General features: G+C 33.5%; 2 protein-coding genes across 8 annotated transcripts in view; both read right to left on the bottom strand.

Moving 5' to 3' along the window:
• The window catches only part of LOC119645258 (neuroglian), a 138,382-nt gene extending 129,754 nt beyond the window's left edge, over nt 1-8,628 (bottom strand). For 2 of the 4 annotated variants that reach the window (XM_038045388.1, XM_038045396.1), the window contains exon 1: nt 7,285-8,191. The gene's annotated coding sequence lies outside the window, so the exon portion shown is untranslated. Of the gene's footprint in view, nt 1-7,284; nt 8,273-8,453 lie in introns of those variants that run through there. The other 2 variants (XM_038045380.1, XM_038045372.1) reach the window with 2 other exon arrangements.
• A 1,048-nt stretch (nt 8,629-9,676) lies between these two features.
• Nucleotides 9,677-17,596, bottom strand: part of LOC119644808 (protein tramtrack, alpha isoform) — a 73,089-nt gene continuing 65,169 nt past the window's right edge. For 2 of the 4 annotated variants that reach the window (XM_038044549.1, XM_038044548.1), the window contains exons 2-7: nt 13,654-13,965; nt 12,810-13,309; nt 11,631-12,720; nt 10,182-10,306; nt 10,033-10,121; nt 9,678-9,959 (exon numbers count right to left, since the gene is read on the bottom strand). In XM_038044549.1, the coding sequence (XP_037900477.1) occupies nt 9,901-9,959; nt 10,033-10,121; nt 10,182-10,306; nt 11,631-12,720; nt 12,810-13,309; nt 13,654-13,944 (2,154 nt within the window). In that variant the 5' untranslated portion in view covers nt 13,945-13,965 and the 3' untranslated portion in view covers nt 9,678-9,900. Of the gene's footprint in view, nt 9,960-10,032; nt 10,122-10,181; nt 10,307-11,630; nt 12,721-12,809; nt 13,310-13,653; nt 13,966-17,063; nt 17,591-17,596 lie in introns of those variants that run through there. The other 2 variants (XM_038044550.1, XM_038044547.1) reach the window with 2 other exon arrangements.

Consider the following 17,596-nt stretch of genomic DNA (forward strand, 5'->3'; position numbering starts at 1 on the left):
AAAAAAAAAACGTATATAACGGCGCTTCTTAGCCGGAATATAAACTCAGGGATCTCCGGAGAGAGTCCGCTTTTAAGAAATTGGTAGAATAAAAATGCTTGGATCAATTTCAATTTTATTTAGTTTTTTCCTTATGACTGATGAAGATTGTACGGAACGGAACGAAAGAAATAAAATAAATAAAAAATATTAACACAGTGACGCAGTACAATATATTACGCTTTTGATAAAAGAAAAATTTTCATAAGAAAAAAAAAGGGTAGGATCCAAAAATAGACACGAGTTACGCAAACTCAGTACAGTTAGTTTTTTTATCACAAATTACTATTATGGATTCAATTTCATCATAACATATTGAAATGTAGACTTTCTAGGCCGATATGGTCCAGATTTGATGCAGTTATTTTCTTTATCGTAAACTACTATTACGATCTGAAATTCATTATGAAGCATTCAAAATTAGACCTTTTTATCAGATGAATTTCAGCTTTCGTTATATGAGAGGGGGGACCAAGAATTGACTCAGCCAGTCCGAACTTTTTATATCACCAATTTAGAATGCCGATATATTACTACCTAGTCACTTTTCTCGGGAAATTTGATTCAATGTAATGAGTTTTGAAAACAGGCCGTTATAGGAGGAATGGTCGGAAAAGTGAACCGATCCATACTATTTTCGAGAGCGTTTGTCCTTGAGCCATAGCACGTCTGCATACCAAATTTCATGGAAAATATCTCAAACATTGTGACCTGCAGCTTGAACACGTAAATAACATGGACAAACAACAGACCGGCATCGACCGGCAGACTTAGATCGATTTGGAAAATGATGAATCGATCGATATAACAAAAGGCTTGTAAGGATTGTAAGGCTTTCTGGGTGTTACATATGTCCGCATATTCTTAATTTAACCTACACGACAAGTGGTGTAGGGTATTAACAAAGAGACCCTTATAATATTATTTCTTCTCTTTTCAAGTCTAAGAAATTGTTATGCTTCCCCTGCTTGCTTCAAAAACCTGCTTAACCAGACCGAGAGTTTACAATATACGAGCATTATATCAATCCGTCGATGTTTGTGCGAGTGAATCTGGTCGGTTGTTCTCTTACTTCCAACATTTCTTCTAATTTTTTTTTTTCCTTTTTTTTTGTTTCTAAGTAAGTGAAGTGTGTACGAAGTAGTAAACCACTGTGAGTTAATGATGCTGCATATATCTAAGCATAGAAAATAGATTTCGGTTTTTTTTTTTTTTTTTTTTTTAAATTAACGTTTAACCCACTATGAGCGAATCATATCGTTTTTGAAACTTCCTGTGCAGATATAAGCGTAGAATGCATGCGACACAACTTAATCCTTCATCTTAACCTTTGCCGATGTAAAAATTTCAATAAACGACAATTGGCGGGCCAGACATCGCCAAACTGTGTTAACATGTTACCCTGATATACTTTATATATCTTGGATAGATATTTTTAGGTACTAGTTAAGTGGAACGGTCGGAGTAGTACAACGCGTACGATGCATTAATGTCAGCAGTCGGATCTTGGCTTCATTTCAGTACAAATAAAAACTGTATATGAGTAATGAATTTATTTATTTATTTATTTAAGTTTTTTTTTTTTTTTAATTTTTTTTTTTTAATTTTTTTTTTTTTTTTTTTTAACTTTAATAGCATATTCAGTGCTATTTTTAAATAAATAAACAGTAATCGAAAAAAAAGGAAATAACAAGTTCACGATATTTACTTACTTACTGCGAGTAAAAGTAGTGATATTTACAAATGCAGATAATATATCTGTACGCGTATAGGTGTGAAGTACGAACCACTTGTTTCGTTTAATACCCACTTATTAAATTTCTATCTAAACTTGCAGAGACTTTTGTCACAAAAGACTGACGCAGTAAGTGCCTAAGAGCCTGAGTATGTTTGTGCGCTTGCGTGCGTGCGTGCGTGCGTGCGTGCTTGCATGCGTATGTGTGTATGTGTGCTTGGATGTACATTAAGAATTATTTCTTTTAAAATCGTAGCAGCAAAAAAAAAAAAAAAAAACCGCTTCGCCAATCCATTATCATATTATATAAATAAACATTTATCATCAGCGTTACAATCTACTTAATATCGGTATTGATGTTTATGTTCGTAAGCGTAGTAAGTGCAAATGTAATTGTGTATGCTTATGCATGTATATAAAAATTCATATATTCATATATGACTGTGTGTATGTGTATGTGCATGTTTATGTCTATGCAAGAGTATGTGTGACGAAGCTTTCAAATTTTTGTTGCTAAATTTAAAATTAATATTAAAAAAAACAACAAAAAAAAAACAAAAAAGAAACATTTTCTTGTTATAAAAACGTGTTTGATGAGCATTTAACAGATGAGTATTTAACAGACAAAGAGAGATAAAATAAAAACATTTTTTTTCTTTTACAGTAATGAAGAGAATTTTCAATAGAACTGAAACGAGCACAATAACGAATTGTATAAATAAATTAATTTAACTGAAATTGAAATTCAATTCAATTTCACGCTCGCTTTTTTTTTTCTTCTTTTCTTATTTTATTTCGTTCCATTTTGTGCAATGTGCGTGAATATGTGCGTTTTAATATTCCAATTTGATTATTAACTAGAAACCCCACCTTAGAATTAGAAGAAGAAAAAAAAAAAATTTTACTCGAAATTTCACTCATATTCAGATGAAAAACACTCTTTTTCATAATCACTCACACAACAGACGCAGAGCTGTTGCGACAGAAGAGAATGTAAGAGAATGTAAATCGCTTAACAAAACCTGTTTCTTCGGGGCTAAGAGTTTTCACCTAACGCAAAGCACAAAACAAATTTGTTTGGTTGATTTTTATGAGTAGGAGAAAATGCCAAAAGAAAAAGAAAAAAAAAGTACCGGAGAGAGGCAGCAACTTGTTTAATGTGGAAATGTTACCTTCACAGATATCCACTCATACCACCACCTGTCAGATTGCAAGGAAGTAAAAATCATTTTTATATGAAATGTTCTTCTCTTCTCTGTTTTCTTTCTGCCGATAAAGTAAACTAAACCTTTCTTAAAGCCTCTGCCATGCATACATTATCTTCGATGTTTACCCGATTACGGTTTGCAAATATTCAGAAACAAAAAAAAATTCCAAGTTAGCAAAATTTTTGCTTATAAAGCTATTAAGTAGATGGCCATCTGGAATCACACTCGCACGGAACGTTAACAGCAGCTTCAACAAATATTTATATCAAATTTTCCGACGATATCCGCATTTGATTTTTTTTTTCATTTTCTTTTGCAATTTTTTTACTTTTATTTAAATTTTTATTAGTTGTAGATATAATTCCCGGCTTGAATATTTGGTTCTTCTTGGACTAAGTTCCTAAGTTTTACTAATCGCATAACCAAAAGTCTCTCAGCAAGCATAGCCCAGTGCTACACCCAGTTTGATATCATGCATATAAAAACTATAAATATATATGTACAAATCTATTACATACAACTAATTCTTTTTTTACCCGGTTTCGATATAACACGTAAGAGGCACCGGTAACAACATATACAATTTTCTACACGAATTCCTTATTCTAGTACAAATTCGAGAAAACATTTCTAAATTCGAACTTTGTTCGAACTATTACTGAACTGGCCAACCGCGGAAAATACCCCAATTTTGTGATCACCTTTTTACTTATCTCGCTGGACAGCAACTGGAATTCCAGTAATTATTTTGTGTTCGAATATTCAGTTCGTAGAACGTAACAAATAATTTCAATAAAGTTGTGAAACTTGATGTTCAGTTATTGATAGTTCCGGTGGTCTAATAAACGTACACGCTTGTTATCAAGCAACGATAGATAGTTGCGAACTTGACTTTTATGCCTAATTCCAATCTAAATTTTTATTATGTTGTACTTATAGATTGAATTTTCACTGTAATATGGATGTCATTACCATTTTTTTTTACACGGTTTCTTGGGAAAATATTTACAATTTTCAGTTGATTTTGCACGATGTTTTAAAGTTGTAGAACATATTCCCAAATTTGCCATGTCGCATGTATTTTTGTACACGGTTTTTTTTTGCATGTTTTCCTAAAGAGCCTTCCTTTTGAGCCTTGGCAAATGAGCGCAAACCGTCCCCGAATAAAAAATAAGTTAACGCATGAAGTCATTGTTGATTGGAATTCGTAACGTCAGGTGAATATAGCGGAAATCGTAAAAGGTTCCACTTTAGTGCTTTCAACTTTTAAAAGACATCAGAGCCGATGTCGTGAAAAAGTCACGACATTGCGATTACGCCGGCGGCTTAATTGCATTAATTGCGGATGCTAGCCTTTGACAGTAACGTTTTCGTTTGGTGCGAACGATTCATAATACGTTGAACGTTCATCTAAATTGCGGACTGTGATGAATACTCACCTTTATCATCGCCGTTATTGGATCGTCCAGAACCGGCATCAGAGTTCTTTGCGCTTTAACTATCGTAATGCGTCAACAGCGATATCTTATTTTTTTTTTTTTTTCGTAGAACTCAATCTCTGTCTATGTTCGATAAATGGTATGCCTTTCAAAAGAAGAATGTGAACCGTTCCGTAAAGTTGAAAGATAATACTTTCGGAGAGAGAAGTCACGATTTTATTCATCCTATCCTCTAGCCCATAGCATTCCTTATGCCTGCGCTTAGAACACGGCGACACGGCGACACGGTGACGGCTAATTCAATTTCGCACTATGTCGACTCTCGACTTGTCGATCCTCTTAATCCCTGGTGCAGGATTCACGTTTCAGCTCTCTGATAATATATATGTAGCGAACGAGACTTATTAGATATACTAAGAATTTCTTTCCTAGACTCATTGCTTCTTGATACAAATTCCTCATCTGCGCATACAAGTGCAATCTTATATCGAAATTCGACGATGTTACAAATAGATCGATAATGTGACTTTTAAGATCCGATACAATGGAAATAAGTTTTAAGGGATCTTATAAGCCAAGTTATTAAAAATCAATTACTGAAGAAAGCAGAGAAAGCAAAATATGTTTAGGAAAGTCAAGAGGTCTGGAAAAATAAAATTCATTGCCATCTTCTTGACTTCTTCCTAACCCACATCATCGATGAAGAAAGAGTAGCCCAAATATATAGCAAACTTGAGACGCTTACGCATCTAACTAATCCATGTTAAAGGTAAATGACAATTGACAAGAAAAGGAAGACTTCTTCAAATGTAAGATAAAAGCACTTGTAAGTAAACTTGTTTAAGTTTTCCCTAGTCATAAGCAAACAATAACGTCGTCATCCGAAGGACTAGCACGGGGGAAGTAAGCCTTTTATTATCGCTTGTTCTTTCCTCTTATTTTGTAACACTGAAAACCACGTATCAAACACTCTATAAGGAACACATCAAATAGTTGAATAACTATTGAGCCTTGTACTAGAAAACGGCCCTAGTTCATTAATCGCAGATGATGGAATCATCGCAAATGATTGATAAATTGAAGGCTCAACATTTTTTAGAATATTTAATACACTTTCGATTTTCCTCCTTTTTTTTTTTTGTCTATTAAGAAAGAGTTTAGATAGGCCCACCTGCTATTACACCGATCGATTCGGAATCATTTTCCAAATCAATTTAACTAAGCCTGTCCGTCTGTTCGACTAAGTATTACTACTTTGGCATACTTAATTGTTGAATGTGTCACATGGGTCGATTTAGAATTATTTTCTAAATGGGTTTGCGTATGTCTGTCCGTCCATCCGCCTGATGTTTGTCTATGTACAAAGTCGTTAAGTAATTGTACTACAGCATACTTAATTGATTTGTTTCAGATGGACGCATGTTTTAAATCCTGCTCGCGGAAAAAGAGTGTGCCTTTAGTAACAAGGGCAACAAGGCATATACTAGGTGAAATTATGTCGACCATTTGATGATCGATCTTGTAAGTATCCTCTCACCACTAAGTATCCTTTATCACCCTACTTACATATAACGACTTCTCGAAATAAGGCGTTATAGAGGACGCGCTTAGAAGTGCATGCGCCTACGTGAACCAATTCTTATAACATTCGTCCTTGGGCAAAAAGACATTAGCTTAGTAAATTTCATCAAAACATCTCAAAATCTGCGATCTATAGGTTAAACGCAAGAATACAAGGCGGACAAACGGACTGACAAGCATAGATCGATTAAGAAAATTATTTCGCACCGAGCAATATAACGACAGATGTATCTATATCCATCTATCTTCGGGACAGTGCATACCATAAATGGTCCAGCACACAAAAATACGACGCTTAAGTTATTTATTAATTAATTTTTGCGACCATTAACCGGCATCGAAACCGAACGGAGAGTCATGATATGATCATCTATATGAATTTTAAAATTTGAGAGAGAAGGACAATATCTGCATTAGTACTTTAAATCTACTTCGCCTTTTTTTTAAAACCCTACTAATGAGATCGGTTGATGCGATCTCTCAAAAAACGAATGAATTCATCGTTCTTTTAAATGGTCTTGTGGACTAGTGTTTGAAGAAAATTATTGTTTTTCTTTTCTTTCTTTTTTTTGCACCCTTTAATCACAATTTATTTCCTATGGCTGTCGATTTTAGTGAAAGTACAGTTACTCGTATAACGACTTTTCAAAATAAGGATTTATATGAGGAGCGGTTGAAGAAGTGATCCTATCCGAACGATTTTCAATAGAGTTCGTTCTTGGGCCAAAGCAGGTAGGCGTATCGAGTTTTATCAAAGTATTTCGAAAATTACGAGCTGCAGCTTGAACACAAAAAAACAAGACGGACAGACGGACGTTGTATCGAATTTCATTAAAATATTTCCAAAACCGCGACATGTAAGTAAAACATAAGACAGACAGACGGACAGAGAAACTTATCTATCGGCATAATAAGAGATGACTGAGGCTATTTCAAGTCCATCCGGGTGTTTCTTACGTTCACATAAGCTTAAGATATCCTTATACTACAAGTGGTGTAGAGCATAAAAATTGGAGAAAATATGCTTCGAACATTTTATGTAAGCCCTCAAATCGAATCCTACACTGGTAAAAAACGTATATATATATACATATATGTATATGCATTTTTGGAGTGTTTGAGTGTTACAAACGAAGTGAATAAGTAAAGATTATCTGTTGCACTTGGAATGTATGACGGATGTAACAACAAGTCCGATTGGGTGAGTAATACCCAAACATATAACATATATCTATTGCATTTGCGATATAATTTTTAAAATGTTACAAGCACTTTTACTCACCTTTTTAATGTTAAACGATATGTTCGCCGGATTTAAGGTTTAAAAATATTTATTCATTATTTATGCCTTTTCGTTTGATTCAACGTTTTTTTAGTGTAGTGAGCGGTCGGCCTGGCTGGTAATATATACTTTGCAACAACAACAACAGCAACAACATCAATGACACCAAAGATGACATCACTCAATGCAATGCAATTTGTTACACATTCAAGCAAAATGCAAAACATAAACACGCAGAGAAATCTTTATGAGAGAAATTGCACAATAAACTTCATCGATAGTACAAATAATATGAAAAACAATTAAATAAAAAAATTTTATTACCTAAACAATGAAATAATTATTGAAAAAAAAAAAAAAACAAATATAACGAAATTTTACAGAATATGGAGTAAAAACAGACAGACAGTTTGTGCATTGAGTAAACACTCATGTACAAGAGCATTTATAATAAGAGAATAACAATAATTTGCTCAGGTGAGCAAACATTAACTTATTCGTTGAAGAGTCTCATTTGAAAACTACATAACTACATATAATGGATGATGAAAAGAAATTAATGAGTTAAACTTTGCAGGCAAAGACAAAGCTTCAATGAAAGAGAGTAACATACATTAACTATTATTTTTTTATATGATTTTTTTATTTTGCCTTTTCTCCTAATGCCTGCATGCTTTTCTTTATTACTGATATTTTCTTCTTCCGGACGGATTTTTACGTTTATAACATTTCTAATGTTCATTAAGTCCAACACGTAAATGTTATTATCATGTTTATTGTTGATTGGTGTTGCAAAGTAGAGTGGCGTTCGTTCGTACAGCCACTTACAGCTAGTTAGTTACATTGAAAATGGCACAAACATACACACGCGCTTCTCAAAAATTCGCAAAACATGTACAACCTTCTGCTACAAATTATTTGAAGAAAAAAAGCATTCTTATTGATAACTTCTTATAAAAACAAGAAAAATAGCAAGACAATCATTTTTTATTTTTTTTTTGCTTTTTTGTTTTTCGTTTTTCTATATATTTAAAAAAATTTAGACTTAATTTTCCTTTTTTTTTCTCTTCTAATATATCTTATTTATCTGCTGTCATTCTTATTAGTGGTTATTATAATTGATCAGCTTGTTTTGTTTTTCGTATTAAATTTTTCATTTTAAAACTCACTTTAAATTTGAAATTTATGTCGTAGGGGAAACCAACAACAACAATATAACATAATACATATACTATACACACAACTTGTTTATAACATTACTTCTTTACGGTCACACAACAAATCAAGCGCGCTTCACATTTACCGCATTACTCATTTCAACACAAAAGAGAGAAAAGAACTGGAGAAAATCTAGAAAATGTTCAAGTTTATATTCGTGTAGGCAATTGTTAAAAAGTGGTGATTCTCTCTCTCTCTCTCTCTCTCTCTCATCCTCTCTCCATCTATTTCCTTCACTCTTTTTCGGACACGAGTAAAACCAAATTTTACACTAACAATGCCAACAACATGGCACATTAATGATGCCAAGTATGAAGTTCCTCTCACAACCAGAAACGTAATGAAAAATTAAAACAGAAGCTTTCAATAACTGATTTGGTACACTTTTTTGTATTATAAACAGTGTTGCCGTATTCTAATCTTCATAAACTGTGTAAATTTCGAGACAGAGAATATGAAGTTAAATTAATTAATAGCTATTTATATTTTCGAAAACATCAAACATTTTAATTTCTATATTAGTTTAATGCGACTGAAGCAATGCATTCTTCTTGTTTTTTATCTTGATTTGATTTTTTATATGTATGTAAGTATATAAACAGTTGCGAAAAAATTTTTATAATAAATAATAATATGGTAGTATTGCCATATCTGTAATTTTACAGAAAAGAAAAAGCACGAAAGCAAAGCAGAAGCACCATCTATTGATATTTAAGCAAATTATTAACACAGGGATGGTGAAAAAAAAATTAACAACATTTGTCTCGTATATTTGATTTTTATTATAATAGATGGCGTTCATAAGAAATCTAACTGACATTTGAAAGATTACAAACAAAGTGTCATTTATTTCAATATATGATAAGTACATTTTAAGTACATTTATTGATTTAAATAGATTTTCTCATTAAATTTTTAATACATTCTATGGGCTCACCTAACATTATTATACTTATGATAGATTTAGATAGTTGTTTTTTAATTAATTTTTACCATTTATAATAACTAATAAGTTTTTAATAGTCTATACACATAAAGTTTTCATTTAAATAATTCAAATGCGCTATGGAGATAAGTTTATTCTTTAAGAATTTTCTTTAAATTGGTAAATGGGATAAAATTGATACTTAAAGTTAGCCTCACACAAAAACTTTTGTATTTTCTCTTAATCAATTTATTTGTTTGTTTGTTGGTTTGTTTTCTTTTTCTTTTCTTTTTTTTTTAACAAAATTTTACTAATTCATAAATTTAAAATTAAACTTAAGAAGCATTACTGTTAATAAACAGTACAACTAAAATATATACTTATATAATAAGTTTCACATTTAAAAATACGTTTAATATTTACAAAGGTTGCCTGGTTTTCAATTTTAAAAGCGTTGATGGTATAAGTTTCTTTCATATTTGCGGTCGTGTCCAAAGTTCGCTTAAATCTTTAGGTCGTAACTTGCCGATATCTATAAAATAAGAAAAATTTTATTATTATTATTATTATTGGTTTTTTTTTTTTTTTTTTTTTTAATACTTTACCAATTTGCCCTGGCTTAGCTGAAGGCCAAACTATATCAAATCGTGGTGGCACCGCCAAAGCTACTTGTGAATTCCTTACCGATGAACTACTGCAAATATTAAGTTAATCAATAATTCGATTGTTAAATTCATTGAAATTGAAAGCGTACTTGTATGGATGTTTTAAACAGCCGTAGGTTTCACGATAACGCCCATAAAGAGTACCGTAAGATACTCCTAAAATACGAGCTGCTTTCTTCATCTCAAGTCTTTTATTTTTTATGGCATCAAGTACCTATTAAATATAATTTAATAACAAATATTAGAAAATATATGTAAAACCGAAATGCAACTATGCATAGAGGCAAAGAGATAGCGAGAGAGAGAGAGAGAGAGAGAGAGAGGGAGAGAGAGAGAGAGAGAGAGAGAGAGAGAAAGAGAAAGAGATAGGGAGAGAGAGACATGGTCATTGTGAGGACGTGGTCACAAACGAGGACTTTGAAATCCGTACGAAAGGCATCGAAATTTTGAAAATAAATTTTAACTAAAGGTAAATGTTGCAAAAAAAAAAATAAATAAATAAATAAAATAAAGAAAAAATTTCTTATTTACTCAACCCATGAGGAATATTTAATTGCTGAGATCTAGGGTAACGCGCTTCATGACAAATCTTACAAAAATAAACCCATCCTCCGAACTAATTGGTTTCGAACAGTCTCTCCATCTATCTGTGGCGGTTGTAAGCGAATTTGAAAAACCAAGGGTCACTTTACGTTATCAAGTTATCAAGTTAGTAGAAAGACAAAAACTACCGGATCGCTTTTTGACTGGCTGATACTCGTTCGTATCGAGCTGTCCGTCCCGCGCGTTCGTTATATTTACAATGGAATATTTGCGATAACATTGGTGTGTGTTTCTGTAAATATATATAACAAAATAACGCTATCGAGTTAGCTCGATAGATAACGAGATCAAGTTTGAAAATAGAGTGTGACAAGATCGGCTGAGAAAATCAAAATTTTCAAAATATTTTATGCGCGAGGGAACAGGAACAATTTGTGCCTGCTGTCAACCTGCCCTTTGTCTGACCTGCGTCCAAAATGGACAAAGCATAACTATATATGTATTTATCTTGCGTATAAAAAGTTGTCTTACTAACCTTCAATATCCGAGCATGAAAGGGTTCTATGTGTAGATCAGACTCTTTTACCGCATGAGGGAATACGATAAGCGTAATAAATATTGAGATCAATTTTTAAGCTAAGTAACTAAGCAAGTTCAAGTCTTTTGCCTATTGTGGACGTATTACGCCCATTTTTAAACCTGATCAGCGGTCAGTAACTGATAAATTTCAATTTTCTATCTCACTGTTTTGCCCGCAAAACGGCCACCAAGTCTATGGACGGACACACAGACGAGACGAAATGGCATTAGCCAGGAGCAGTTTTGGTCTTTTTTTTACACTTATACTCGTCAAGAATTTTTCCTCTTTTATTGAGTCACGCGTGTCAGCTTTTTTTTCCTTTATTCTTGTGTGTGACACAAGCGGCCATGCTTCGAAGAAAATTTGATTACCTAACAAACATAATTCAAAAAAAAAAAAAAAAACACTAACTTACCCTCCTGGTGAAAGGCTCTTCCCAGAATTGAGGTCTACGACCTTTGGCTAGATAATCATCCATTTTAATAACATCCTGCCATTGGGACATTTCTTCACTGGTTAAGCGCAAATCGGTCTCATTGAATTCCTCCATTTTGATGTCGGCATAGTCTTCGATATGATGGCCGTTCGACGCAGTAACTGCTGAAGATGTGGGTATAGCTGCTGTGGGTGCGTGAACGAAATCATGGGTCATTAAGATACCATGCTCGTTAATTAAATACCCATCGGGTACATATTTGCCGTAGTGATGGGAATGATGCAAAGAACTTGTAGCCGTGGCACTGGGCGATGCCTGGCGACTGTGATTATGTCCCGAAGATTTTTGTGTCGCTGCGCTTGAAGAAGACGGCGGCGATGACGACGACGACGACGAGGTCGGTGTTGATGCGCTAATAGTATTTTTGTTCGAGGAATGTTTAGCATTTTCGCCATTTGTTATGGCGTTTTTATCTTGATTGGTTTTATTTTGATTAGTTTCCATTTCTTCGACGGTCTGCGGCACCGGCTGAACCGCTGACGACGATTCTTCGCGTTCCCCTCGATCCAATTGTTCATATTTTTTGCGTAACTCATTCTTGTCCAAAGCGAAGGAGTTCTCCTCTTTGGAATTTTTACGCTTAACTGCCTTCGGTTTTTGTCGTTCGGGTGTTTTCTCCTTAATGCGCGACTCTTCTTTACGTTTGGCCTCCTCCTCCTTAATATCGGGAGTTATTTTCAAGTCTTGTGCTACTTCTTCCTCTTCTTCTTGATCAATATCATGATCAATTGTTATTTTATGCTCATTTTCACTTACATCCAAATTGCTGTTAATCCATTCGGACTCGTTGTCAGCATCATCCAGATGATCGTCTTGAGAGCGTAAAGATTTTTGACGTAAACGTTGTTTTTGTATATGCTGCTGATAGGCTGCAGTTGCTGCCGTAATAGGTGAAGAGCCGCGTGAATTATGTGAAACAGCTGCGGCATGATCGTCCGTAAATTGAGAATTTTCCGCGAACGGGGGCTGCGTGTCACTATTATCCGCATATTGTTGCGATAATTTACGGCTAAAATAATGAAATAAAAAATGATTTTTTTTGTTTTTTTGTTTTTTTTTTTTTTTTTGTTTTAATATCAAAAACCAAACGAAACTCACACATTGAAGACATCGTAAGCATCATCTAATGGTGGTCGTCCTCTTTTACGTTTTGGTCCCATATAAGTATCAACAGGTGAATTGCCAGCTGTGACAATAGATACTCCGGCATTCGGTATGGGCGTTAAAGTAGGCATGCGTTGACAAGCTATCTCGGGATTATTATGTTTCGGAGAGGTGGATGCTTTTTGTTCACTTGTCTCCGGCTCGGGAGTTTGTGAACGTTGCTGCGTCTCATAATGATGATGATGATGATGATTATTGTTATTATTATTATTGTTATTATTATTATTATTATTATTATTATTATTATGATGATGATGAGCTGTTGTTGTATAATCGTAAGCATTTGTGTGCGCTCTTTGCGTTGACGGTGAATGAAATTCTGTATGCGGAGTGGGTGGTGGCGGTGGTATATCATCTTCATCGCGCCAAGTTACCTCCGCCAAGCCCTTTATTTTGAGATCGTCAGCTGTCTTAAGCAATGAAGCTAAGTTTGCCTAAGATTGATAAAATTTTCTTAGCAAAACAAAAGTTTAAGTTAAATAAGTTAAATAAATTTGTGCAGTCGAGCAATCCGCACAATCAATGGAAGAGTTACACATTCCTAGTTTAACTTATTCCCTATGCCCATCGATAAGAGTTGAATCATTTTCATTATTATTAAACGAATATGAACAAATTATTTTTATGGCTCAATACTTTTTCGCCTTTTCCAAAGAATCCAGCTATTTATCTATCTATCTATCTATCTATCTATCTATCTATATATCTATTTATCTTTACCAAACTTTACTTGATTATTACTCGATGCTTGTTCTTTGCTTAAATATATTTCACTTACGTGTTCCACATTTATTTCACCTTTATACATGAACTCAATCAAACATTTGATGTCAGCAAATGTTACATCTTTCATTATGATAATCGGATCTCGATCACTCGCGTAATTCGTTAATATCGTATCGAAAAATGTACTGCAAGCACATAATACAACACGATGCGCTCGTATCAACTGCCCCTCGCAGGCGAGAGTAACATCGCAGAAGCAACCGCGATCCAATAATTGGGAAAACATCGTTTGTAAATTGCTGTGATGATATTTCCATCTTAAGCAATATTGTTGCGGCAACATGTTGATATATGATCAGAGATCCTAAAAGAAAGAAAACGCAATATGTTTGAAAATTTCAGAAAAAAAAAAAAACGAATGGAAAGAAAAATATTACTATGCGATAAGCGTAGATATATATATATATATATATATAAAATCAAATAATAATAAAAATAGTAGGGTGATGAATAGAATCGAAATAATAATATATAAGAAGGCATCGGAAAAAGTGCACTTTTATGTAGAATTATAATACAAGCCACGCCCCACCATTATATACATCACCCTATGTTTATGCATTATATAACGACTTTTTAAAATAAGGCGACAGTGGGAGAGTGGTCGAAAAAATCGTCCGATGCCAACAATTTTCGGTAGCGTTCGTCTCTGGCCCAAAACACATCAGTCTACCAAATTCTATTCGAATATCTCAAAAATTGCCGTCTGAAGATTGAGCACAGAAAAAAAAATCTGGACAGATAAGCTTACATTAATTCAAGATATGATGCTGAAACGATCGGTATAATGGATCGGTAAAGCGAGTCTATCTTAACCTATTTTGGCTGTTACATACGTACACACAAAGTTAATATACCCGTTTAGCGCTAGTGGTGTAGGGTATAAGAGGCATCGAAAATATGTATTTACAGAGTATGCCAAAAAAATAGTCGAATTTCATTTAAAGAAATTTAAGAATAACGCCATCTATTAAAGCGATACACAACTAGAAAGATGTGTGTTTCCTCCGCAAAACAAAATCATCTAACTTTCACTTTTGTGTTCCGCTGTTTGTACGAACACGACTGGATTTATTTGTTAATGTCAGGTCTGCAAACATTTTTACTTACAGTTGTAATATATCTTCATAGGGTTACCATAATTCTTCTTCAATTCTTTTATTAAATTACTATCATGAACAAAAAATTTTTATCATAATTGTTTATATTCCCCAAGAATCCTCATATGCGGCAATAACCAACAAACCGACCAACAAAGCCCAGATTCGGCAAGGTCGACTTCTTTGTCAATCTACTATTATGAAGGAATTTTCAATATGAAAATAAGACCTTTTCATCATATAAATATTCAGTTTTCGTGGGACTGGTTATATAAGAGGCGACTTCAAATATTACCTCAGCGGAACTATGCAATTCATACCGATTTGAACGGTCGAAGTATTATTACTCAGCGAGTTTTGTCGAAAAATTGTGCAAATGTTTCCATATAACGATTTTTCAAAGTAAAATGTTATACGGGGCTGGTGGAAAAGTGCGCCGATACGAATGATTTTCAGCAGCGCTCGTTTGTGGCTCAAGCACGTCGGTGTGGCAAATTTCACCAAAATATCTCAAAAGTTTCGATCTGTAGGTTGAACATAAATATACATGCATAGGCGGACAGATGAACAGACAAGCTTAGATCGATTGAGAATCATTTTCTCGGTCGGGTGTGTGCTACATACGTCCGTACATGCTTAGCATATCCTGTGGCGTAGGGGCTAAAAATGCATACTTCATCTACCGGAAACTGTAAGCCGACTAGTCGTGGCATCGACAGCCGTCAAGTTTACTCGATTGTGAAAGCGGGAAAACGGTGCCAAGACGTTTTCAAAATATCATATTTTAGTAACGCCATCTATTATTAATTGCCGTAGAAATACGAAAGACACTTTACAGCTTCCCACTAATGTTCTCTCAACAATCGAACCTATAAGTGAACTTCTATTCCATTAAGAAGCAATTTGCAAATGAACATTTCTTTTCCTCCCTTCCTAACAGACTATTGAGAGAAAAATTCCACTCATCTTGCTGCCCTATTCGCGAATAATAGCAGGAGTAATGGTTAATAAAACCCCACCTGAGCATACATAAAGCCTTCTTCCCTCTTTCAAACCGTTACGACGTAACATTACATAACTCTTGGTCTGTTTCTTGTTTTTTGTTGTTTTTCTTTAATATGACCCATCACTCGGGGGATGTCACCTATACACGTAACACGATAATCGTCAAAAACAAGCGCGACAAGAGAAAAGGAATGGGGATAGAGGCCGCAGCCTAATGGATGAGCGTCTAAAACGACTAAAAACATACTTAAGGTAGCTACGACCTCTTCCATCCTCTATCGCATTTACCCTTAAGCCCGCGAGCTAAAGAACTTGTTTATCTTTCACTTAAGGCACAGAATTACCACAAAAGTGGAAGTGTTTTCGAAATTTTAGGAAGCAACTTAATCCATGGCCTTTGTTACTTTAAAGGCGACGTGATATCTTATAAATGATATATTTTTCAATATTTGCTTATTTATGCTTTTACGTGCTTTTTATAACTAAAGGTTTATTTTATAATGACTGAAATAATGTGAAAAAAAAAAACAAATAAAAAAAATTCTCTTTATTACTTTTTTAAATAAAAATAAAAAAAAAGGAAAAATAAATAAATAAAAATTTAAAACTATAAATTTTATACGTTGTCATAAAATGCCAACACTCGTTTCCTTTACTTTTAAAAATGAAAAAAAAAAAAACACAAAAAAACGTAGAAATGAGAAAAAAAAAAAATATTATATCCTTTAGGGGACAAAAATATGTATATACATATACATATATATGTATATATTAAAGAAGTAAGAACACTGTATTCGCCTTTAGGAGAATTATCCGTACCCTGCACGTGACGAATATGGATACGGAATACGGATTCACTAATCGAGAAAAGTACTAGATTATGATCGCTCAACTTGGCCATGACCCTCGTGAATATTTTCACGAAATGATAGGTCAATGTTTGTTACGGATTTCAGTCAATTGTAAATTAGTTTTAAATTTTTTCATTAATTAATTTCATAAACGAACTTTAGGCTAAATTACGTTTTCCCTTACAAACTTGATCTGCGAACTTAAGCAAAAAAAAAAAGAAAAAAAACAAACAAAAACAACAATATTATAAATGTTCAATTTCAAGTCTCTACATCAAGCCCTTGTTCCTACGAGACATACACTCAATGGACAGACTGATGGACATGGCTAAAGAAGCTTATGTCAATCAATAGCCTTTAATAAAGGTTGTGACAAAACTAATATTGTGCCCAACCTTCGGTCCTGGGTATAATAAGAAGATATATAAAAGACGAATTTTGAATACCTTTAATTTTGAATTAATTCCCGATATATGAACGGTGTACAATGGAAATTCATTTTCTTCTCATTTTCCTTTTTTACACGGAATCGTATAAAAAAAATATTCTTAAGGGAAATGAATAAAAATTTCCGAAATCATTTTTAAGCGTGTTCTTCTTTTTGCGGTAAACGAATCACAATCACTTTTACATTTAATCTCTGGATGTTTATTATATGTAAACGTATTTGGAATTGAATTGTATGATGAGCAGCATATCCGACCGTCGCATTCACAAGAACCATTGATATTGTATTGTAAGGAAAGATTCTGTAGATTATTTGATATTTATTGCTGTCTGTTACAAAGGGAACAACAATATCAGCATAACTTTCACTTTTAAGCGATGAATACAAAAATTTATTAAAATTGTAGCAAAAAAAAAAAAAAAAAATTTTTTTTCTTTTTTTTCTTTTTATTTTTTTGTTAAGAAAATCTTAAAAGGAGAACACGTCATTTTCTATTAAGGTTTACTGTTGTTGTCTTCATAAAATAAATGT

The sequence above is a fragment of the Glossina fuscipes genome, unplaced genomic scaffold (genome assembly GCF_014805625.2).
Source record: "Glossina fuscipes isolate IAEA_lab_2018 unplaced genomic scaffold, Yale_Gfus_2 0, whole genome shotgun sequence".
Classification (NCBI taxonomy): Eukaryota; Metazoa; Arthropoda; class Insecta; order Diptera; family Glossinidae; genus Glossina; species Glossina fuscipes.